At 41.0% G+C, this 25,328-nt stretch overlaps 1 protein-coding gene across 1 annotated transcript; it reads right to left on the bottom strand.

The window, feature by feature from the left end:
* PARVG (parvin gamma) lies at nt 1-25,199 on the bottom strand. The gene is made up of 13 exons (XM_005508844.4): nt 24,964-25,199; nt 19,943-20,044; nt 19,371-19,435; nt 16,158-16,260; nt 14,938-15,078; nt 14,430-14,545; nt 11,948-12,003; nt 11,040-11,062; nt 8,992-9,053; nt 8,819-8,887; nt 7,578-7,679; nt 3,631-3,703; nt 1-1,693 (listed from the first exon to the last, which is right to left on the bottom strand). The coding sequence occupies exons 2-13, from the start codon at nt 20,019-20,021 to the stop codon at nt 1,614-1,616; spliced, it is 969 nt and encodes a 322-aa protein (XP_005508901.2). The 5' UTR covers nt 20,022-20,044; nt 24,964-25,199; the 3' UTR covers nt 1-1,613.
* Nucleotides 25,200-25,328: the final 129 nt, after the last annotated feature.

The raw sequence follows: 25,328 nt of genomic DNA, 5'->3' as shown, positions 1-25,328 counted from the left end.
TTGCATACAAAAAACCATGTATTTCTCACTTAAATCATTCAAAACAGCACACACAACTAACATTTGCTAGAGAAGCAAACTTCTTGCAGATCCACATTGGATTTTTCTCTGTAAAAACATAACAAACTGATCATTGGTACAAAAAGGATTAGGCCCAGGACAGATTGCAGAACTCTTTCCTCCAGCAGCTGTCCAGTATTGCCATTTTCAAAGGCAGGACTCAGAGACTTTTCAGCATTACTATCTAAGGATCTGTCTTAGGCCGTGTGATCCAGAAGCAGACACAACAAATTCTCTTCTGTAAATGCCAGCACTCGCGTGAGGCAAGCTTTGGTTTCCCCTTAACACACAGATGGAGGATCAGACCAGAGATCAAATGTCAGAGGCACTGACAACAGCAAATTAAATCAGTTTAGAAGGAAGCCAAAATAATATCAAAATTATTTTTTTTTAATCACATCTCAAGCTTTATGCAATGCAAACATGACATCATTTTCAGGTCAAGGGAGTAGATGGAGGTTTTGAAGGAATTATGGTTTAAGACCTCTGACAGTGACAGCTAACATAAATTGCAGCTAGCCTTGCTGCATCCAGAGGAGGCTTCTGAGATGTTTGGGGATGTTAGCTGGACAAATTCAGCTAAGAAAGTCTCAGAGGAGTTTGAGAATCCCTACAGTGTGAGTTTGCTGTCAGAAGTGACAAAAACTGAGAGTTTCCTTACTGCCATCCGTGATGGCTTCTACTTCTACCAGCTGTGGAGGAAGCCAGCATCAATCCGCCTCTTACCAGAGAGAAAGTGTGGTCGTGTTATTCACTCCCATATGCTGCTTGACACACGAATCAGCATTCCTGCTAACCACACATTACATTAGGGCTGCAACAGGCTGGAGCTGGCCACAGTTCGGTGTTAGCTTCACAAGGAAATAAGGACATCTTGCCACAACTGTGCAGGAGATCCCTCTGTTACTGCACAGTCTCACATCAGCATGTTATTCTGTGTCCCTTTTCGATACTCCAGCAGGTAAATGGTAAAACTTGTATCAAGCACTTGGCAAGTTCAAATTTCATTTCTGCTACCTATTCATTTGGTGTCCAATCCATGTGCTCTTCTCTTACAACAGACGGCCACCCATCTAAAGAAAGTTTTGAACCTGGGATTCAAGCGTGTCTTCAGTCTTTCCAGAGACGCCATGGTGGACCTTTCACTCCTCTAGTTTCCAAAGTGAATCAGAAGCAGGAAAGTAGGGAGGTTGCAATAACAGCTTCCAAATTCATCTCCAGAAGCAAAGAATCCAGACTCCACAATAAACACACATTGCAGCACTTTGCAGCATTAGAGGGGCTCAGAAAGAATAAGAGAAAGGGGCTGGAGCAAGAGCTACAGCCACAGAATCATACAGTGCACTTGCCCTGGACACACACGTACTTACAGTTGTGCAGAGTGATTTGTGAAGCCTTGCATGAATACATAGTTGCATATACAATGTTAATACAGCAAGTGTCAAACACAAGTGCATGCACATAAACAGTGGCAAACAGAGCTGCGAAACCGAAAATCAGAGCATGACATGCTAGGGGGGGAAAAAAAAAGCCCAAGTTCTTGGCCTTGCTCTTCATGTTTCTTTGGTCTTGTATTTGGAATACAAACAATACAGAACACGCATTGTAGTCTTCATATCTCCATTCACAATATCTGTGGATACACAATAAACAACAAAACCAGATGTGAAGTATTAGCAGTCCTTGGAACAGAAAGAGACTGCGACTGCCAAAGACTATCTTCCACCTTTCCCCAATTTTAACATGAACTTAGATAATCTAGCTGTAACAAGAAGCAAAACAGGAACTATAGAGCTAGAAAATTATTTATTTATTAAATGCACTTTAGGAAAAAGGACCTTCACTGCACTATCTTGCTAGAAGACAGGATAAATAATTCACAGTAAGAAATCATTCTTCACTTGCAGGGAGCAGAGTAGATAATTTAAAAGGACTTTACAGCTATAGATTTTATGATTCTTCTATGACAGGAATCATGCTGGGAATTACCTGACACTTTATTTTTTTGTTGTAATGTTTCCATCATGTTTTGCTGCTGTTGGTTGCTTGCTTTTTTTTTTTTTTTTCATTTAGTTTTTAGCTTGCATGTTCTTGGCTAAACAAACTGCTCTCATATCTAATAACTGCAATGGGAGAGAGTAACTGATTTAAAGAGTGCATTGTTTTTCTTACAGTGCTGTAAATCACCAGGAGAAAGACTAACAATGAAACACTAGTAAATGAGATCCTTGAACAGTCTAAATATTATAGCTGTAGTAAGTACCCCTAAATCATATTCAATTCAATCACTAGCTGAGGATTTTCCCAGTGAAGCTAAAGGCCCTGCAGATATTGGCACCAGTATTCCTTATACTGATCGACTCCGTATTTGAGGCAGTGCAGAATGGCCAGACGGAAGGAAAGCAAGCATGGGTTTAACTTCTTTCATACAAAAGGTGGATCTCAGCATGGGGACCTGAGCTTGCACAGATTACTCCAAAGTTAACACAAATAGCTTTCCAATCTCCTAGCTCTGTGTCATATGGCATAAAGCCCACAATTTGTGCGTGCCCATCATGCAAACTTCCAACATCACCAAATCATTAGTGGGAAAAGAAAACAAAAGAAAAACCAAAAAAAAGTCCTAAATTCTACCCCTCTTTCTCCATGATGTCACGGGTTACTTACTGAACACATGCACCCCCTTGCTTATGAATAACTAGCAGAGAAAGTGATGATGTTTTCTGCTTTTAAAAATTATTTTAATTCATTATTCAGCAACAAGCTTTTGAACTTGGTGGAGGAATAACAGGTTGAGGTTATGTGCCCTGCGAGAGGTCAGGCTGAGAAGTCACGAAACCACCCATTAATGCAGCCATATCCCTCATCCCACTTGGAGGTGGTAAATTTTTATGTGGTGCATTTTTATAATTGGAAAACTGGACTCTTCCAAAGGAAACTTTTTTTCTTTTTTCTTTTTTCTTTTTTTTTTGTGCTGAGGCAAGAGAAAGCAGCATGTATGGACTTTAACTCAGCATCCACTTGGAGCCAGGAGATCAACATTCAGCTCCCAGGTTTGAACTAGACAGAATAGCAACCTAAAACCTACGTATTTCACATTCAGGAGACTGACCCACCAGCTGATCTGGGTTTGAATACAGCAGTCAGTGTTTCTGATTTTCAGAACATATTCTGCGAGGTATCTTACCACAGGAGCAAGCTTGTTTTTAATGCACTAAAACTTTTTATGAGATAGGAAAATAACTTTTCCTCCAGCTCAGCTGCGGTAATGTCCCGAGGAGCAGCCGCTATTTTAAATCTTTAACAAATACTGACTCACTAAACAGTTCAAGTTTAGTATAAATTTACTAAACTTATAAAAATACAACATTTTTAGTATAAAAATATCAGGTGTTCAAAACAATTCTCAGCTTTATTACTCTTCATTCTGAATGAGGAGCTATGGAACATCCATATAATGAAATGTGTCAGTGTCACACTGCAGAACCTACTTTCTTCAACTACTATAACTTTTGCTCAACCAGGATATTAGCCAATCTATTCCAGACAAGCTTGTGTGTCATGACTCACCTTCAGAGTTCACAGAAAAATTCAGAAGACCTCCATCTGTCAACAAGTCCAATGCAAGGTTAACGTTGTGAAGCTGTCAATGAGAGAGAGATATCAGCTTAACAGAAGATATTTTCCACCCAATGGTGCAGCGGCCAGGAGGTTTTAAAACTTATTTCTCTAGTAGCTGAAGTAAGATACTGATTCATAAACATGTACTCATATTCATACTTAGTTTGATGGAGTACTCTTCAGAATATCTACCAATTATCACATAAAATCCATCTCCAACAAAATGTATCCCATGAGGTGGGTAGAAGGATCCATTTATTTAAAAATAGACTTTGCATGTGAAAGGCTTGTGTTAATGGATGTTTCTACAGGGGAAAGAGGTTAGATTCATAACTGGATCTAATAGATGCATGGAAATTATTTCTCCCTTTATAACGATGTCCATATGCTTACCACATTTGGAACAAACAAAAAATACATAAGGAAAAAGGTTTCTCTATTACATTCAGAATTACAAAGACTGGAAATCTTCCCATCAGCTATATTTCTAAGCTACAAGTTTATGCTTTAACATACAAAGATGTCTATGAACGATAATAGTAGTGATGATATCCTTTAATTACTCATGAGGAATTAAACTCATGTCTATGAATGAAGGCTGGGGTTTTTTCCTGTCTTTTCCTCACTTGCTTTTCTCTCCATTTCACACATAAAAGCAGCATCATACACATATGCAGTAGTCAGGAATTATTTTTTTAAAGTAATATAACATCCCATCAGTAGCTTCTAACAGCTTAAGGGCAGTTGTTTACTTAGCTGGTAATTAGCAAGCTCCCTTCCTCTAATGAAGTAACAAGACCTGAATGAACTTCAGATTGTCTCTTCATACATTTCTTAGGCTACTGAGCAGTTTATCCTTTGGGAGGCACATCATAACCGCTGCTACGCTGTTCCCTATTATCTTCTGACAATAAGCACAGAGGTCCCCCACGCATAAGCCAAGCAAAAACTGTGTGCTCTGAAGCGAGGTGATAGATTTATGTTTTACATGGTTCTGTGGTTTACAAGTAACTGAGACTGACAGTTCAAATTCGGGCTTGTTTTCTTTCTCTGATAGCCAGCAGACAGGAGAGCTTAAGCTCATACAGATCTACACAATTTTCTGATCAGAATGAATACATCAAATGTTTCCTTAATGAACCAGTAAAGGTAAAAAGGGCACCTTTCCCTCTCTCTGGCATATATGAGATTTCAAGGAATGATAGTGTGCACATTTCAAAACAAATCTTCACACAGAAATAGTGATAATTACTAAAGAAAGGCAGTCCAGAAAAATCAGTCATTTCATCTAGCTGAGCTTCCAGACTCAAAAGAGCCCAACAATTCTCCGGGATTTATGACTGAACAGAGGTCAGGACATGTAGGGTCTTTCAGGTCTGGGCCTGTTTTGGCAAAAGTACTGAGTTTGCACAGTTGTGATAAGCACAAGGACTTTCCTTCATCATCTTCTTCATCTCCCAAACACACAAGTTCACCCCTAATTTCAGCCTGACCTATTTCATTATTATATTCTTTGCCCCAGAATACTTACTTTTCTACACAAATGAGTGCCCAGAGCTGGACTTTCTTAGTTACTTGTAAACCCCTCCTCCCCCTCATTTTTTTTTTTAATTTCAATAAACAGCCAGAAAACCAGCAACAAAACTACCCACACAGCATGTTGTCTTCTTGAACCCGTAGGTGGGTCATCTCCCAAATTTCTGGTTTCCTCACCCCTTCTGTCCCTGTAACGTGAGGTTCTGCCACACTTATTTCTTGTTTCTATTTCTTCCTCACTATCACTGCTTCCATCCCAATTTCCCCTCCTTGTGATTCACGAGGTGTACATACCAGCTATGAACATCAAGCTTTCCACTTGAATGGAATTCGATGCACCACTCATAATGGTGTGTGTAGTTGTCACCATTTTTACAACACAAATTACATGTTTTAAATCTCAGCAAAGGTTACATTTTCATACTTTACTGTACCAATTAATGTCTAAAATGACAGGGAGTTAGAAAGCACAGAGGAATTGAAAGACATTTTATGTACAAATGACAGCTGAACTATGGTCACTTGGTATTTTTAGTTATATTGGCATCACGCTTTTCATCTTGTAATGAACACCAGAAGATAAACAAATGGTAAATACAACTTCTGCAAGCCATTCAACAACAAACCCAGTACTTGAAAGTAACTTTGCTAAAACAAATTACTAGGATGTAGAGAATTGTACTGAACCAGTACACAACTCCATTATATACTTCTCCAAGGCCAGTGACCAGTGTGTCCAGGGTAAGAACTAGAAAGTGTGAGCTCTGATTTGTACCTAAAATGTAGCGGTAACTAATTTCTTGAAAGATATCTGTGAGGCTTGAATAGGGCTGATGCAAAAAGAAAAAGGTTATCTATGAAATTTTAAATACAAATAAAAGTTTACCTCCTCTGAATAAAGTTAATTAAAACGTTAAAAATTTATTTCCAAGTCAATGGACAGGAGCAAACAATTTTGAAAACTGAGTAAAGGAGGATAAAGGGAAGAAAAACAACTGCAAGGAGTTACCATCCCTGGAGGTGTTTAAAAGACATTTAGACGAGGTCCTTTGGGACATGGTTTAGTATTAGAGGTAGGTTAAGTTACGGTGGGACTCGATGATCCTGAGGGTCTCTTCCAACTGAAAAGATTATATGATTCTAAGGAAATGCTTTGATTTTGTTTGATTCAACCCTTCAAAATATATTTTACCAGTTCTTATTCATCTTAGATATAAAAAAAATTCTGAATTTTCCTAATACCTTAAACAGTCATCAACTGACAGCAATGGATTTTTGAACCTAGGTCTCAGGCAATTATGATTTTAAATATTTTGATGAAAAGCTCCACAGGAGTCTTTATTAATTAACATGGAATCTCTGAGAATTTTCATTAGAAATAAATATTGTCCAGGTGTACTAACTGAGGTGAGGTTGGGAATCAAACAAAACCTTCATCTGTGTGGGGAAGCTGTAATGCAAACGACGCCAGAGGAGACATTCCCTTCTCAGGCAGCTCTCAAGCAAAAAGGATTTGACACATTTTACTTTTAGAAATATAACTGAATATAACCCAGGAAAAATAGCTACAGTTTCAAGATTTTCAGAGCTATTCAGTGACCCAAATGAAAAATCCCTACCCACACCAGAGGCAATTTGAAAATATCTTAAATATCTCAAAATATATCAACATCCTCGATCTGTGGAGGAGGCATTTACATCAGCAGCCCATCACATGCTACCTTCTGGCTGATGCCACCCTTTTCTTTTAAAGGACTGATAAAATCTGCCTGATGGAGGTTGGTAAAGGAGTCAAGCAAGTCTGGCTGGGTAGGTTACAGCTCCCTGCCTCTGGGAAGGAAAAGATGTAAATTCTCAAGAGCTTTCTAAGCCCATAGGGGGACTTCAAAATGCTCTGGTCATGTCTTGATTAAGGTATATTTTTAGAAAAGCGTAAGGAAACCTATAGAGATCCAGTTCTGCTATGCAAGAGGTGATAACCATTTTAAAATGTTGTTTGCAGGACAGACTTCCAGGACATAGCATACCAATTCCTTGTCACACAGAGCCTCTGTATTTCACTGGAAGGCTTCAGAAGCATGTATCTCCCTAAAAAATGCAAGTAACAATAGTTTGCCTCCCATGAGACAATAATTAAGTTTTGAGAAAGCACTGACCTGTTCCAAGGTATTTTTACAGCATCAAGTGCATGTATTTGTAGTGTCCCAAACCACCATCCTGCAAACCCTGTGCATGCTTACAACTTCATATGCAGCAGTGAGAGCTAGAGCAAGAGTCAGAGCTCTTCACTGACAGACAGAAGCATTAAACACACAAGAAGTCTGAAGCCTCAAGCTCTAAGTAAGTAAATAACAACCTACCATCTCTGTGCTGCTGGCTGGAGTCAGGAAGAAATCCCTTAAATTCAGAAAATAACCCTCCAGTTGTCCAATTAACAGAAGTAAGATAACTCCATCTGCAAACTAGATGAAGAATGAACATTATTTCTTATGTTAGCTTTTAGTAAATTACTCCAATAAATGCCATTCTAGCAATAAAGGAATTTAAATAGTACACTGGCAAGCAGACAACCTGATGACTCAGCTCCTCAGCCTCTTCTACAGTGAACATCATATTTAGTTACACAAGGCTCCAAAGTTCATATTAGTAAAAATACGACCTTGTGAAAGTACAGCTAGTAAAACTAACTATTCCAGATGTGAAGAGACTTCAGACAACCACAAGCAACGAGCATATAACTATAAATAAAAGTAACTTGTGTCTAGCGTCTGAGATTTATAACAAAACACTTGCGAAACTTCCTTTCTTATAGCTGCCCACCACGAAAACCTAGAAGAGCACCAGAGCACAGCTTCGCTTTTCATCCACGGGGCATAAATCACAGCGACCGCCACCACTCCGAGGTCCTGAGTGCCTGAAGCAAAGCAAGAGGTGTGGGTTGATTTCTCCTGCAGTTATTGCCTGCATGTTTGCAAAGGCAGAGAAGAAGAAGCCAGGAGGGATGTAAGTCCCTGAGCTCATTTCCCATCGCTCGCTAGCTCCCTGGAGAGGTGTGGAGACGATGCTGCAGTTCCCCGGAGGCAGCGGCCGCCAAGGTGCTGCAGTGCCTCTTCCACCACACTGGGGCAGGTGATGCCAAGTTGCCTCATGAGCACTTCTTCTGCAGTTTCATGGACTCTAAAGAAGCTCAGCGTTCAGAGGATGGGACATGGAAATGCAATGACAATCAGGCCTTTCTACCGTGCAGCAAATCCAACACTAAAAATCACTAAGCACCAGCGACTAACTTGGCTTTCAGTTTAATTGTCAGAACACCCTTATTTCCATCCTGACAAAAAGAGCACCTGTAGTGGTTGGGCAGACTCTGAAAATTACCCCCTGTAGCATTACAAGGGCAGCATTCAACACAAAGCCACATTTCTTCACTACTTATTAGCTTCAGAAACGTCAGAGTCTGAAGCCTGATATCTTAACCTGAAGCTACAAAGAATTGTTATGTTGCCAAGTTTCAAATTACTACAACAAAAAGGAGGAATCCTAATGGTGAGAGGAAACACTCGGATGACAAAACGTGGTTAACATGCAGCTTAGAGCAGGCTACCTGAGATTCGATGTCTTTCACATTCAATCCTAATTTTCCAACATGCTGGTTGACAAACTGCAAAAATACCTAAAGAAAACAGAAGAGGGTGGAAGAAGAGAGAACTTTTTTCAGTGAAATAATGAATTATGCTTTACCTTACAAATTTTGATGTCTGTTAAAAAGTAAATTACCTTTTTCACAGCATCCAGTTTATCTGGAGCACGGCTGAATAATTCATCAAAGGCATCATCTTCTGTATCAAAACAAAATTAATTGGTATTATTTGGAATAGCTGTCAGATCAGAAGTTTAAAGTGGCTCCAGAAGGAGAAAGGTGTTCACACCTTAATAAGCCAAGAGGGAAAAACATCACAGGGAGACAGGGAAAAATCCTGGTTTTGTATTTATCAGAGGACAGGGTGACAGGGTTCCCTTCAGCCTCACTACATCAGAGAAAACAATTTACTTTATTCAGCTCTGTAATTTTTGCCTTCAGAGGTTCTCAAGATTTGTGCTGCCACCAGTTTGAGAAATGGCTAAGTTTCACATCGCTACAGTTTACCTCTTTTCAGTGTGTTTTTTAACCCTGAACCTCTGGGATAAAACATTGCAAGCGGAGAAGAGCTATACATTTTACTGCTCTTCCCCAACAGAAATGACAGTTACATCAAATTTGCAGGGAAAAAAAAACAAACAAGCAAACCTTGCTTCAAAAAAAAGCAAACTAGATATCGGGTTTGGAGACACTGCCCTCTGAAAACTCACAGACTTCAAAAACAACCAGCACTGCCATCCAGTTTAAAGGCAAGCTCCAAGCCGGTGCCAGCAAATCTGCACCAGACAACTAGCAAGAGTTTAAAGATTTCAAAGGAAAAAAGATCCATTGATGTCCTTGTGAACACCCGCCCCCACCTCCATTTTCAGCCCAGGTTTAGTGAGAGCAGGATACATCTCATCGCAATAACCTGGCCACAAGTCTGCTCTGGTTCAAGCATGAACAAAGCATTTGAAACACCTTTAAAAATCAAGGGCACTCTGGCAGCATAACTAAGCGGAGAAACAATTTCTACGGTGCAGGAAAGCAAAGGCAGCTTTGCTTAAGCAAGTTTCCTCCCAAAAGCCAGCGACAGAGAAGCCTCCGCTGCAAACGGGTTTCCTCAGGCTTCTCCATTCTCCCTGTTAGGGGGTTGCTGCAGGAGCAACATCAGGGAATAGGTGAATCCATCAAACAAATCACAGAGCAACAGTCTGAAACCTGCAACCGTCTCCCAAACTAGAGAGCCCTCTCCTGGAGCCACGCTTCAGGATTTCTCTCTTTGTTCAGCAAGCTGGTTGTTAAAAATAGACAGAGGGAGCATTTTTGAAGAGTGAATTGCAGATTTTTCTTTCCAGCAGAATCAGCCCACTGGAAGAAACACCTAATTACAGGGTTGGGATTGTTGTGGGGTTTTTTTCACAATTTCAGCCCACAACAGAAGCCACTCAGTGGAATAAGTGGCAAATATGTATTAAATGATATCGTTTGCACCTCTGCAAAGGATGAAAATGCTAACATAAAGGGCACAGCAGAGAATTAAAACAGTTATATTGATTCATTGGGGATGCAACATGCTCCTTTGGAGCAAGGAAGAGCAGCTCACACTGAAGCCTGGGCAGCGCCCAGGCCTTCTGCAGGCTCTGCACACAAGGACATTTTTCACCTCAGGTGTTTCACAGTCCTCAAAAGCCCTAAGGGTGAAATCTCAAGGGACACTGGCTTTACTGAGCTGCCGTCCGTAATCAAGAACCAGTAGATATCAAAATCTCATTTTCAAACTGCAGAAAAGAAACTATTAAAACATTGAAACTGGTAACAACAAGAAGCACAGTTCTCAAGCCATTATGCTCATAAACAGTTCCAACAGTGAATGAGGTCAAGGCATAAATCCCAGATACACTTTGTCCCTCAGTCAGGTCTTCTCTGTTGGGTTATCAACCTACTCTGTCATCTCTTGTCTCACCTCCAATCTGTTTCCTGCAGTCCATGGGCAAAGTGACCACCTAATTCCCAAACTGTATAGTGTTCATATGAACAGATATTAATAGAAGGCATTTGGAGAAAAACACTGGGAGAAATCCAGGAATCTCCATTAACTCTAATGGGAGCATACTGATTTTATCACGAAGCAAAAATGGATCAGAATGTGGTGTATAATAGCACATAATAGTGAAACACTGAACTTGGCAATGCCAGTACTTACTTGACTGCACTTCTAAATTCTCCCTGTAATGCAATAAAAAGCAAGAATTAGAAAAAGCATTCAGCAGAACTAATCTTATTCACAAGCAAAGCTTATCTGGGCCATCAGCTATCTTGCAAAGCAAGAGATACAGTACAAAGTGCCATTAACTTTATGACAGAGTAACTTTTTAACAGACATTTTAAAGTATACTGTATATCTGTGTAGGTTTTTGGAAGTATTTGAGATTTCAACTGGCCCACAGACTAATGAACATTTATTTTATAAACACAATCCTTAATATTGTCTTCCAATAAGCTACTCATGATATTAGAGTTAGAAAATGTTCTAGTATATAAAAGATGATAGTAGGAAAATCTATTTCTAGTTCTCGGAATTATGTCCATATTTTCTCAGTATGTAAATGGCATCCTACTACTTAACTCCTTTAATAATGACAGTATTTCATGAACTCAGCAAGCTCAAGCCTTTCTCTCACAGTAAAATAAGAACTGCCTCCTTTCTCTTTGTTTAATGTCGCAATAGCAACAAATTAAAAATAGATTTAAACCACTGTGGCTTTAGAAAATTTCCAGTTGAGTCTGGGACGGGTAAATTTACAGTACTGTATTTTTATTATTATATTTTTCATGATATTTCATGGCAATTGCAAATACTAAGCCTCAGAAATAATCATACACATTATTTTAGAGAAGTTTATATAAAGAAGGGCATTATAGCATAATACTGAATCTGAAGTGGGGCGGGGGGAAGGAAAGAAATCAGAGAAATGGTTTGCATGCATATGCATGCTTGGGTTTATGGTTTTTGTCATCATCATGATCACAGCTATTTTTTCTAAGGGGGAAAACACCCACAATATTTCCTTTTTGATTGACAGTGTAAAAAACAGATATATCCCCTCTTACTTGTTTTCTGTGATATATTCCACCGCATTTACTGTCTTTAATCCTCTGGAGGTGTTCTGTTGAAAGGACAATAAATATTTTTGGTTTTGTTAAACAAAAAAATCCGTAAGCATTAAGGAGGCTTTCATGACCTGTTTGCTGCCTGAAATGGTTACCAGAGAGCATTTATTCAAGAAATTCAGTACAATTAGTACTTTTGGATGTTGCTGCTACCTTCTTCTCTCCTCACTCTTCAACCAGAAATTACATACTTCTCCATCAGAGGAAGCTAAAGGACAAGCACATGGTGCCTCAGCTGGTGAAGTTCAGAGGTTGACGTGTTCACCTGGAGTTTCGATGATGCATCAAGCTGCTTTGGGCAAGCAGCGATTTTCTTGTGCATCTCACTGCACTAAGAACTCTTCAGTTTTACAGCACTGGAGGTGGTCACTTCTGCTTTATAATTACCTTGTGCCATGGCCTGCCACCCATCGGATCCCTCATGCAGAGGACCTAGGTTTGGTGGGTTGCTTAGATATAGGTTAGCAATTCTTACTATTCCTGAAGCCACCTGAGATCTCTGCTTATGTCCTTGCATCTTTTTTTTTCCTCTGTATAAAAGTTAGCATTCCACATAGCATCAAAAACCAGTGCCTCAACCCAGCTGACAGTTTGAAGAGACAGGAGAGGATGGGCATGCCTGCTGCTTTATTCAGGCACCTGGCAAACATCTCTTACAGAAAAGTCTTCGGTGTTTGCCACTCTCCCCTTTTAGTCAGTGAAAAACACCCTCTGTTTATACACTGAGTCAATTCCTTTGGGTCAACTCATGGTTGAAGAGGACCAAACCTGCCCCACCAGGGCAAGGCAGGTCATTCCTGCAGGCACATGTCACAGAAAGGCCCAGGCCTTCTCCAGTCTCCCTTGGGCTTCCTCAACATTTCTCAATCCTGCCCTCAGCCCCTCTTCTGAGCTGTGCCTTCATGGGCTTTCCTCGCTTTTGACTTAATGACTATCATTCCCATTAATTTATCCTACGGGAAACCAGCTCTTTACCACAACTCCGTACCTACACTGCCGCTCCTCCCTCTCTCAGGGTTAACGGCTCTTTCCAGTGCTGCGGTTTCATGGACATTCCCTCCTGATTTCTGTGCAGCTGAGGAACTCACAGTCCCATAAGGCACTAGATGGGGGGCTGCTTTCCTCAGTCTGGGTTGCCACCAGTCAGACCCACATGACAGGAGTATGAGCAGCAATGCGCAATTTGGGCTCCCATTAGATACCAGAGAGACCACTCCTCTGCTGAAATAGTCAGCTGGGATGGGGCCACAACAGCAACCTTTGCAGAACCAAGTCCCAGAATAAGCTGTCCCTCCAGGATAGAATCACAAAATAATTTGAGTTGGAAGGGACCTTCAAAGCTCATGTAGGCCAACCCCCCTGCTGTGAGCAGGGACATCTTCAACTAGATCAGGTTGCTCAGAGCCCTGTCCAGCCTGGCCTGCAATGTCTCCAGGGATGGGGCATCGACCACCTCTCTGGGCAACCTGGGCCAGGGTTTCACCACCCTCATTGTAAAAAATGTCACCTCATGTCTGGCCTGAATTTCCTCTCTTTTAGTTTAAAACCATCACCCCTTGGCCTGTCATAACAGGCCCTGCTAAAAAGTCTGTCCCCATCTTTCTTATAAGTTCTTTTTAAGTACTGAAAGGCCGTAATAAGTTCTCCCCGAAGCCTTCTTTTCTCCAGGCTGAACAAACCAAACTCTCTCAGCCTGTCCTCATAGGAGAGGTGCTCCAGACCTCTGATCATCTCTGTGGCCCTCCTCTGGACACATAGCTCAAGTGCACACTTTGTTTCAGTCCCAGTTATGATCCTCTGAAAAGGGAAGAACGCTAGGTCATGCCATACAAACCACGTGCTGGGCTCCCAGCACCACGGAATTGCAACCCTGTAACGCAGTGGTGCTAATTTTTGCAATTATATCCCAAGCAGTGGGATATTTGATGTTGTCCTGAAGTCCCAGAGTTGACTTTAAGAAACAAAATACAGGAAGAAAGCATGTGGATCTCAGCTTGTAGAGAAAAACAACAAAATGTGACCCCAATGCAGAGTGGGTAAAAACTTCCTTCCCTTAAAGATATAAATCCTCAGCATTAAACCAGTGTTATGATTTAAGAGTGCAGGCTTCTACTCTAAAACATGTAGAGACATAACAGCAGAATTTCCTTTTTCTTTTTTTTACTTCTTTACAGAAATCAACAGGTGTTTTCAGTTTGGACCATTTTTTCTTGGATCAAGGAATAAAACCAGCATAGTGTTTCTACCCTTCTAAAGATACAGTATCTGAACTGAGCCCAAAATGATAGTCTAGTCCAGCAAACTCAGAAATTAAAAGGCACCGTCAAGCTGCTGTACACACATTTCTCCCTAATTCTAAGCAAAATAAGTATTGCAAAAGGTCTCTAGGATCTACTGTAAGAAATATTAAAACTGTATTTACCTCAACGGTGATTGTTTCCACTTGGACATTTGGAGGCATTGCCAGATTGGGTTGGAAGTGCTTTGCTATTGCAACCAGAAGATGTAGTGTGCTCAGTAAGTCCTTTGTCAAGATAGCTGTTCCATGCAAAGAAAGAAAACAATGTTTAGCGTGCAGAACAATTAAACTTCACTCTAGTATCCTAAATTCTCCCTGTGCAGAGGATGCCAAAGTTATGGAGGGTCACAACACATATTGGGGTTTATATAATATCACAATTCAGCAGTACTACACCTTAAAAGTCCTTTTTGTGAGACATATGGATGCTGAAGGCATTAAGTGTTCCATAAGCCACACACTTAGAGAATGCAGCTTGTATGACCCAGTCAGGTGAGATATTCCTGTTTCACCTGTGATTCAACTAGTAATGGAAAACAAGCCATTTAGTTACTCTTCTGGCACCCCTTTGCCTCTTGGCAGTCTTATAGTGGAGGAGGCCCCATGATGGACAATTTTCTTCTGCACCTACATTCCACACTCCATTTCAGCTGACTTTCTTCCAGTTGCAAACACTTGGCCACAGCTTCCAGAATCACAGAGAGTTTCTGTCGCTGTTTTTTTTCTGTTAATGCAATCTTGTCAACATCCAGCTTGAGAGATCCTAGTTTTTCTTTGACAGAGTCCACATGAAGAAGAAGGATGTATTTTAACACCACCATAGGGGAAAAAAAAAAAAAAATAGAAATATAAAATGACAGCAAAGTACCCAAAGTGTTGTTTTAAATGTTTTATGACTCAATAGCTTCCACGGACCCACAGCTTTATACCTTGTTAAACTCTTGTGCTCTCTGAAAGCCTCAGTAAAATCAGTGAAGCTCTGTAAAAGGGAGAGGACTTAAGCCCTCAAGCCATTCCTTGTAGCATCATCCCCCAACCCTAGAATGCCACGTTCCTCCTTTTCCTACGGGAAGCTACAGGAATCCAATGAGTGAATCTTTCCTGTAGACAGTGCACAAAAGTAATATCAGCTCACATATACAGAAGAAATCCCAGCTCATTACTCAGGCAGGTAAACTATGAAAATAAGCCAATCCTATTCACGCTGCTGTCCTCAGCATTGGTGAAAAGGAGGTATGATTTGATAGACTTGCCAAAGAGAGCGAAAGGGGAGAGAATAATGAAGTAGGGACAGGAGAGATGGAGAAATAGAAATGAACCAACAGCTGTTCCAAAAGGTCACATCTTTATACAAGCACCTCAAAGTGTAGAGAGCCTCTCAGATTTTCAGCAGTTCCAGCCCAGTACTTTAGACCTAGAACTTTTTCCTTTTTGTTTTTGTTTTGGGTTTTTCTTTTTTCCCCAAGCAGAAAAACACATAAACTATAATGCTGATTCCATCCAATGTTTCTGGTAGCATCACAAGTCACCTTTGTGCTCCTGGCTTATGAAGGCCTTCCTCCCTTCAGAGGCACTGTAATTTCACACTCCAAAGTTAACTTTTTTAGTATGTTAACAAGCAGCTAAAAAGACTTTCTCAGAAGAAAAATAATTATATAAAAACAACAGTGGATCATTGGGCATTTGTTCAGAATTGCCATTATCACTGATGGCTCACAGTGCCCTGCTTTCTCCATTAGTGAGAAGTGAGACTTCAGCAGATCACTGCGATTGTGATTTGTGAGGTTTATTCTTTGATCTGGAAGTTCCTCCATAATGTGTTTGTGAGATAAACTCAAAGCAGCAGCTTACCCAAAAGATGATGAAGTACCAGCCCATCATACAGATCTTCTTCCAGACTTCTAACTACTATGTGTTCCTCTTTCAGAGATGTGTTAATCCAGTCAATCAATACCTGTGGAGGAAAACAAAGCAGCTGGCAATTACATTCTTATTGTTTAAACAGTATAGCATTCAATGTTATACTTCCTGCATTTCACATTTCTCTTTAGTCCCTTTTTTTTGTTATTAGTTTGGTTTGGGTTTTTTGTTGTTGTTGTTTGTTTGCTTGTTTGTTTTTAAAGACAAGTTAAGTATTAGTTCTTCCTAACAATACAGAGCTCATTGGCCACTTTGGGGCAAATTTTCAACTGAGTGAGACATCTCACAAGTCATACACTTCCTAATTTTGTAGAAATAGTTATACAGGTGGAGAGACAGTCCCTATTCCCACTTCCATCAGGGAAAAGGCTGCAGAGCTCACTTCCCAATCCCTGCCTTTATTTGACACCAGAGAATTCACACATAAATTCAACCGTCAGACAAAAGTTTGTAAGAAAAGAGGCTTCACTCATTCTGTTGGCTGTTTCTTGTAGTCATCCATGTTACTAGCACTCCTCCCTTTCCTCTCCTATTTTTGTTTTCTTTTTCTTTCAATTTTATACTAATCTGCCTCCAAATACCTATTTTATTTTTTGGGGGGGTAGCGGGGAGAAAAGTGTTTTGTTTATTTCACTTTCTTACATGACAGTCCTTCCATCACCCTTTCCAATATCCTTCCTGCCTTTGCAAAGGGAAGCTGCTCAGGAAGCCAAGGGCTGGCTACAACTGGAAAGGAACCACATTCCCAGTTACATCCCTTGAGCGTTGCAGCCCCTTCCCTGAGCACTGAACTCCTACAGAGGAGACCAAAGGAGCTCCTCAGCACTTCCCCGACCACGTGTTTTGCCCACATGTTGGTAAAAAGGAAAGAGGACCTGCTGAAGCAGAACTGAAAAGAAGTAGCCCCAGATGGCTGTTAATGAGAACCTCTTGAAAGAGGGATGGGTATTGCTCGTATCGCTATTATTGCTACAAGTGAATATCTGGAGTTTGCTATAATATCCTCCATACTTGCTGTAAACAGAGGAGAAAATTCATAGCAGATCTCTGTAAATTAGCCAAAATTTGTTTTTTTAAAAAAAAAAAAAACAAAACAAAACCATTTCGAGAAAAATACGTTTGAGATGCTTGAAACCTCACAACAAACAAAAATGCCTGGCTCTGGCACATGTGTGAAGGAGAAGCTGTTGAAGGGTTTGTAATGTACTTCCTCAGCTACCAAGTAACAAGGATTTTCTAGAGCAGAAAGCTGTGCTCTTCAACTAATGATTGCAGGTTAAGACCTGGCGGTGCTTTAGATGTGCGAGGGACAGAGCGGAACCCCAAACATCACGGTACAACCAGGTGGAAGCTGGAAAAGCAGAAAGCGCTGCTGAGTACAGATCCATGAGACCCCTCATTTGCTCTCTTGCCTCCTTCCCCATCCTGCAGCCACCCAGCTCTGCTTTAAGTCCGGCTCTGGGGACCCCACTCAGCTGCAGAGCAGGGTCTTGTGTCTAAAAATGAATAAGTAGGGAAAGGAGAAAAGGAATACTTAAAGAAGTTTGCTCCTGGCTTCCAAACATAACCACCTTCTATTCTACATGTGGTTTGATATTTATAGTAACTGCAGTGAGCCATTTCACATTCCCTAGTTCCCCAAAGCCACGTCAAAATGAAAACATGGTGGAACACAGTCTTTCTCCCAAGTGACTTTCTTTACATCCCTTATTCTTCCCTTGAAGACACCTCCCTGTCCCCTCCTCCATTCCAATCTCTTCTCTAGAGAAGCCATGAACTCTTTTGATGAAGAAGACAGTCAGTGGCACCAATGGACACCCATAGGATTGCCGCCCTTGGGACCCAATTTCCACCTCCTCATCATTGAAAGAAGAGAAATTAGACAGGGAAGAACATTGTTTCAGGAGTCTCTGACAGGAAATGGATTAAGCACTGTAGCTCACAGGAATCTTCATAAACTGAGGAAAGCTCTTCATTTTTGGCAGTCTGGAAAGAACAAATTCAGTGTCTCTGTAGACAACATAATTGCTTTTTGCAGCATCACCTTTCAGATTTTCTCTTTTGTATAAAAACATTATGAAAGCCTGACACAAAAATTAAATCTCTTTGATCAAATGTGCACAATGGTTTAAGAAAACGTAATATAGAAACACATATGTTTATGGATTTATGAATGTCATATAATATGCACATCAGCATATAGCCTAAGCTGGTTTTCATAAAATTTATAACAATTTTAGTATCTCTGTAGCACAAGAAGTGCTGGTCTCAAAAGAGACACGCCACTTTTCTTCCAGGAGATTTCAGTGTGCTCGCCTTCCCTTGGGCTGTGCCATTAGAGAAACATGGTGATTGAATGCACGGGGGAGATTTTCAAAATTACTTGGAAATAAAGTACTTTCCCGTGAAATAGGATTCATCCTTCACAGTTACCTCAGGCAGACAATGTACCATGCAACAACTTGAAAGCTTTTCTCCTGACTTCCAGTGGCGACTCGCACACACACCCTTCATCCCTTCTCCCTCTGCTCTGTGCCATCCTGAGCAGCCTCATCCCAGCTGAGCCATGTGCCACTGGTGACTGGCAGACAGGAGGTCGAAAACAAGACAGAAGACCACTGCAAATCAGCACAGCAACCCTAAAACTTGTTGCCATGAGATCAGGACAGCAAGCTTTCATGTATCCAAACATCTCTCTTCAGCCACAGCAAATGCTGATGTGGGTTTGCTTTCAGTCATGGTCCGCAGCTCCAGATGGATTCTCTTTGCTATTGCAAATGAATTAGCAGCTGGGTACTTCTGATGTGACTCATTCACATGTCCAGAGTTAGGAGACGTATTATACAGGAAGAAACTCGGTTTTTAAATCTACACTTCACTTTACCCTCAGTAGTGACCACTTTTGGGTGACACGAGCATTTGAAGCATGGTCCTGTACAACTCCAGGCACTCTCTCACTGTGCTTAAGCAAAAGCTTTGGTTTACCTGTGTGGAGCCTAAGTGCCAAAAGCAGAGCTTATCCCCATCCATGGTGAGTGACGGGCTGGGGGCAAAGAGCTGAGTAATTTACAGGGCTGAGCATCAACACAACAGGTTAAAACAACTTGAGGTGGGGGTTAAATAATACAGTAAAAGAAATGGTACCAATTTTAATTCTTCCAATTTGGGATTGTTGCTTGAGGTCGGTTTTATGATTTTCTTCTTCTCACCTGTGAAAGGAAGCAAAAAAGATCCATTACAATTAGCAGATATGACTAATGCAAATTTGCTGTAAAATCTGCTATCAGTTTAATATTACCCAATAGCACTAATTGCCATATGTAGAAACACTGTCATTTTTTATTTCAACTAATTCCTTATAATTGAGAAAATTGTATGTCAGACTACTAAGATTGCTGTTGGAAATTATGTTTCAATGTAATTCAAATCAGTGAGACCTAGACAGACCATTCTGGAAAGAAGAAAACAAACTTAGTCAGATCCTTTATGTGAAATCTAAATTTCAGTTAAAGAGTCAGCTAGAATTTGTGTTGCTTCTTCATGATCCACCTCTAGAGAGTCAGCAGCCAAACTACACACACAGAGCTTACTTATTGCTGCCAAAACCATGGGACCACTGCTGAAAAATACACAATTCATTTGTACTGCACATTTTCTGCTTAGTTCTTCAGGTCATTCTTTGGGCCTTTTTCTGTCCTGGGTCATAAAGTACATACCTTGAGCGACGACAATCTCATCTAGGAATTGATTAAGTGCAGCAGGCTGTGTAAACACATTTAAGAAGTCTGAGTCCATTGTCTTTTCTCACTCCTGGCAAACTGGTAAAAATAAGGTGGGAAAAGGAACATGAGTAAAGGCACATAAAGATCAAAATTAGTACTAAGAAGAAAACAAACAAGCTGCAGGGTTTTTGTTGGTTACTATTTCATGTCTGATGGATTGCTTAAAAACAAACCAACAAACAAATAAAAACCCAAACAAACAAAAAAAAAATCCCACAAACCCAAAAACACCTGAAAAGGTATTTAAATGTGTGTAAAGAAAAATAAGTTAAAAATATCTTCCATTTTTTTTCTGTTAATCATCAAAATGCAGGGGAAAAAAGCCCTGAAGTACTAAAACTTGCCTTAATCCATCTAATTCTGTTTCAACTGAATTATATTAGTAAAATCCTGTTTCAACTGAAATTAAAAAACTTTCCATTTCTAGATATCATATCTGCTATAAAAACGACCGATACTTAAGTATTAAAGCAGGAATACAGCAGTTAAATTACTGAGATGAGCTTATAAGGAGTTTCCTTTACCAGAACAGCTGGCATAGCTATGGGGAAACAATGATATGTTTCTGGGTAGCTGATCCCATCTTCACGCTAGATTAAGTTGCACGGCTTCTAAAAGATTTTTTTGTTTTAAACACAGGTTGGAGAACGACTTTCCTTCCCACCCAGATGTCCTTGAAAGCAGAATGACAATACTCCATACAGAGGTGAAAATACCTTGACAGCAAACACTAAACTAAGGGTGAGGTTTTCCAAACCAGCTAGGCATCATGTTGGAGGACAGCAGAAGTCAGAGAAAGGAATGGGGTTGTTGGAGCTGGGTGGAGAGGCTGCACAGGCATCCATGTGTTCTGGCCCAGATGAAGTTCATCTCTATTGTCAGCAACTATCTATGAATAAGAGCCTGGCAATGGTATCTCCCAGTCTTCTAGAAGCCGTGAATCAAAGTACAGTTCAGGCAGAGATGAGTCTGATTTTTTAACCTTGGGTATGTAAGGTTGTGCCATGCTGCTTGCACAGGCAACACAGGAGAGAGCCAGGTTTTACAGGCACCTCACGTGGTAGAAAATGTTCAGTTTTAAGTGCTTGCTTTTGCAATCTTAATGTTTGTGTAAAGGTTTTTCAGTCAAGTGCAGAAGACTAGGAGAACAAGAATGGTTTAGCTTGGCAAATACTAGAATTACAGCTAGTAGAATGATGAAAGAAGTAGGATGGCTCTTTATTAAACAAAATGTACGTTTATTCAAGCACAAGCAACCAGGTTTACATACTGGAACTGTACCAACAAATGGTTGTCTGCAAAGGTGAAGGGAACTACAGAAGGATCACAGCTCTGAGGCCTGGACAATGGTTTGTGTCACGGCAGCATCTGCAGTGGCAAGAGTAAGAGATTTCATCTTTCCCAACAGTTCTAAAATCTGTGAAAGCCAGAGCAAAGGCTACAATAATAAGTTTGTAGCCTTTGTACCAGTAAGACTTTTTACACTCCTCTGAGTCATCAAATCCCAGCTGCTGCTGCTGGACATGGGGTTCCTGGTGTAATACCTCCTCACAGGTGAGAAATGCTCTCACTTCTCCCTGAAGTTCAGTGCTGCAGGGCCACTGTAGGAGAGGGCAGTCAGACTCTTTTTGTTCTTTTTTGACAGAAAGTGAGATGTCCATGTTAGAGGCTCACACAGGAGAGGACTCCTACTGTCTACCAGAGATGCCTGTATTAGGACCCCTCTCTCTCTAGGCTCACTCTGCAATGAGTGGACACGGACATGCACCTCTACGGTTGGACTCGATGATCTTAAGGGTCTCTTCCAACCAAAATGGTTCTATGATTCTATGGTTCTTTAAAAGGCAATCCAGAGCATTTAAACGAGGGTCTACCCCTGCCTTGCATTTTTCACTTACCCCCTTCATTTGCGTCCCAAAGAGGCAGCCTCAGCTGCTAAGACAGGTGCCCGAAGTCAGATGCTACGGTGACCCAGCCCCACAAGCACAGTGGAACAAGGGAGTTGCTGCAAATGCTGTTGCACCCTGCCTGTGGAAGGTCTTCAAAGTTACATTTCTCTCACTGATAGCTTTATACACCAAACAATATGGTGCTGCTCTGCAAGCTCTCACATATTTACTAAAGGCTTCACTCAAAATGCATTATGAACATGGATTTTAACATGGATTTTGCCGAGCCAAGAATATTGGTAGAAAACAGTGATTGGATGTTTTTGCACATCAGTCTGGTAAAACAAACTAGATATAAAATTCCCAGCACACCACTAGGGGAAAGGGTCACGAGAGAATAAGTTTCATTACGGTGGCTGCAAAACTGAATGTTGTCTCTAAAACAGTGTTTGGTACAACAAGATAGGAGAAATTGAGTCATTTAGTGCCTGAGGAACAACCAAACTATCTGAGATAAGACTCTGCAGTTGTAATTAACTGAGAGAAAAGATTTAATTAATATAGAGCAACCTAAGGACAGCTTACTTTTAAATTAAGTTTCTGACAGCCGTTATGCCTTGGGAACTCCTGCTTATAAGTCTTCTGTAATCATCTGTGTAAACCACAACTTACGCTAGCTCAGCTTTGCTGCAATACACAACTTGTGTATGTCTTGAACTTTCTTTGACTACTTACACACCAAAAATTCAGATGTACTGCCTGCCACTTTCTTGGCCTCTGTTTGGCCAAGGAACCAGAAGCCGCTCTTTAAAATATAGTAGCCTGTATGAAAGGGCCTGATATTAAGAACTTGCAATAGCATAAGTTAATATCCTCTAAGGCCTCGGTCCTGTGTGTCCTCCTCAGAGCATTGCAATTGCTATACTGGGTAAGACTAGCTTGCCTAGTGTCTAAGTCCCTTGCAGCACCCAAAAGCAGAAGCTTAGGGGGAGAACAAACAAACAAACAAAACAAAACCAACCAACCAACCAAAACGAACAATGACCACGAAACACACACCACAAAACATAAACAGAGCAAGCACTTACAGATACTTCCCTAAAACAATCTCCTGAGTTTCATCAGCCTGTACCTCAGCCTTATTAAACCAAAACTTGGGCCCTGGTAACTAGAAGCAGTTAATGTATTTACTTCCCGTGAACTTCCTGACCACCTCTTGAATAGGTTCAGCAGTTAGGGGCTGAAGATTGTGGCCTTACCTTGCGTGAGGCAGCACCTCCTGTTGTTTGCTGGAGTATGCCACTTGCCAGCTTCCCCTGACACTCCCCACCATGCACAGTGCAAAGGAAACCAACTGATTCACATTCCTCACGTTGCCATCTTACTACTCCATGTTTACTACTCTGTTAGTATCCTATTCCCTCAGCAGTCATCTCTTTCCAAAACTGAGGAAGCACAGCCTACGTCTTAGCCGTCCTTCACAGGGAAGCCACTCGGTGATACCTTCGGTCATCCCAGTCGCCCTTTTCTGAACTCTCTCTGGCACTGTCACGGCCTTTCTGAAGTGCTGGGAACCACACCTGATTTACACCTGGATTTAGAGAGGCACACCACAGTGTTTGCTGCATTGTTCTCCATTCCCCTCCTCCTAACTCCCAACATTGTTTGTTTATTTGATCACTACTGAGCACCGAGCAGACACTTTAATGGAGCTATCTATTATATCCCCAAGATCTTGTTCCTAAATAGCAACACACCACTCAGAGCCCATCATTTATCTGTAGTGCTAGTATTGTTTTCCCCCCTATGTGTTTCACCTCACATTTATTGACATTGATTTCCCACAGCCATTTCAGAGCCTGAGAACTGCAGTTCCTTAGCATTTAATAGACATGCTGCTTATTAGTAATAATTAGCATTCGCAAGCGTTCATGTGGCAACTTTAATTTCTGTGAGGCTTGATCCTAGACAGCAGCCTTTTAAAGAATAATATACCGCGGAAACAAATGGAACATGACTGGGTTGGGACTCCTTCTTGGGGTTAGCTGTTTCATGAGAAATAGGAAGGGACAGGAGATTTGGTTCTCACGTGCAAGCTTCTGTGTTTGCCACAACCAGCCTCTGCAGCCCATTGCTCAAAGTTGCCATTCAGAGCTGTGAGTGACAGGCTGTTTTTTCCTGCCTCCCCCCTCCCGCAGGCATTATTTATCAGTACTTGGAGAAAAGATCATTGTAGGAGACAACTGCTTGAATACTGATTGTAGAGGTATTTAATTATGACATTTTAAAATAAAACTGACATTTAATTATTGACTATTCAGATGAAACACCATGATTTGGTTCTTCACTCTCTGAGAACACCATAGATGTCCAGGCTTCTCTGTTTTGAAGTCAAGAGGTGTTCTATATCTCCTGTGCCACCTGCTGAGGCAGCCAACAAGTGACTTTTTCTTAGGCCAAGAGCTAGACGGTTGCATGATGTTGCAATGCAACAACCACCAATAAAACAACTAATTCTCTAAGTGGGTCAGACGAGTTCCCTTTTCCTCCAGGATTCTTCACACAGTCTAGCTCCCAGGTATCCCTGATATACGATATAAAGCATTAATGAGCTACCAGGGGTTGCTGGCATACACAAGGCACTTACCGGTGTTACCAAATCCCTTCAACTTAGTTCCTGTTTTAAAAGACAAAAGCTCTACTCCGCATGAGGTTAAATACATTTCCTAGGAACAGTTGTCCAAATAGATCACACAAAGGAGGGAACAAAAACCAAGTGGGAATGTTGATGTCAAGAGTAATATTTCAGCCTTCAGAAAACCAGAATTTAAAAAATAAATCAGAAAAACAATGAGAATAAGCATTGTGAGTCCAAGTTTTAAAACTCACTTCTACTTCCTTGTTTAGTACTGGACTTTTCAAGAGCCATTTTTGCCCATTAGCGTTAGAAGAAATGTTGCCTTAGCAAGAACAATCCACGTGGACACAAAGTCCTACAGTTTAAAAAAAAAAATAATAATAAAATAAAATAAAAGCACCCAAAAGAGTCCATTTTCACAAACTTACTATTCTCTTCCGTAGTAATTCTCCAGAAGCTCTTCCAAGATCTTCTTGCAGCAAGCACGATGAAGTTTTTGGGGAGAAGGGCCTGACGCCGAGGCTCGGAGTGTCCCACACCGAAGCTGCAGCCTCCCATGCGGGGCGGCGCAGGGGAAACAGAGTGTGTGAGAGGGAAGTTGCTCGGTGTGGTACTCACTGCTCTCAAAAACGAAACCACAGTCGTGTCCGGAACTTAATTGTCTGTGCGGCTGGTCCCTTGCTGGAGACTAAGATAAACACAAACACAAATGCAGGAAGCATGCAACCCTGCAACTCCTGAAACAGCACAAAGTGTTGGAAAGATATGATCGTTCTTCCATGGTAGTGAACAG

The sequence above is a fragment of the Columba livia genome, chromosome 1, assembly GCF_036013475.1.
Source record: "Columba livia isolate bColLiv1 breed racing homer chromosome 1, bColLiv1.pat.W.v2, whole genome shotgun sequence".
NCBI classification, from domain to species: Eukaryota; Metazoa; Chordata; class Aves; order Columbiformes; family Columbidae; genus Columba; species Columba livia.
The sequence above is the reverse complement of the archived record's forward strand: the minus strand, read 5'-3'. Positions and strand labels throughout refer to the sequence as shown.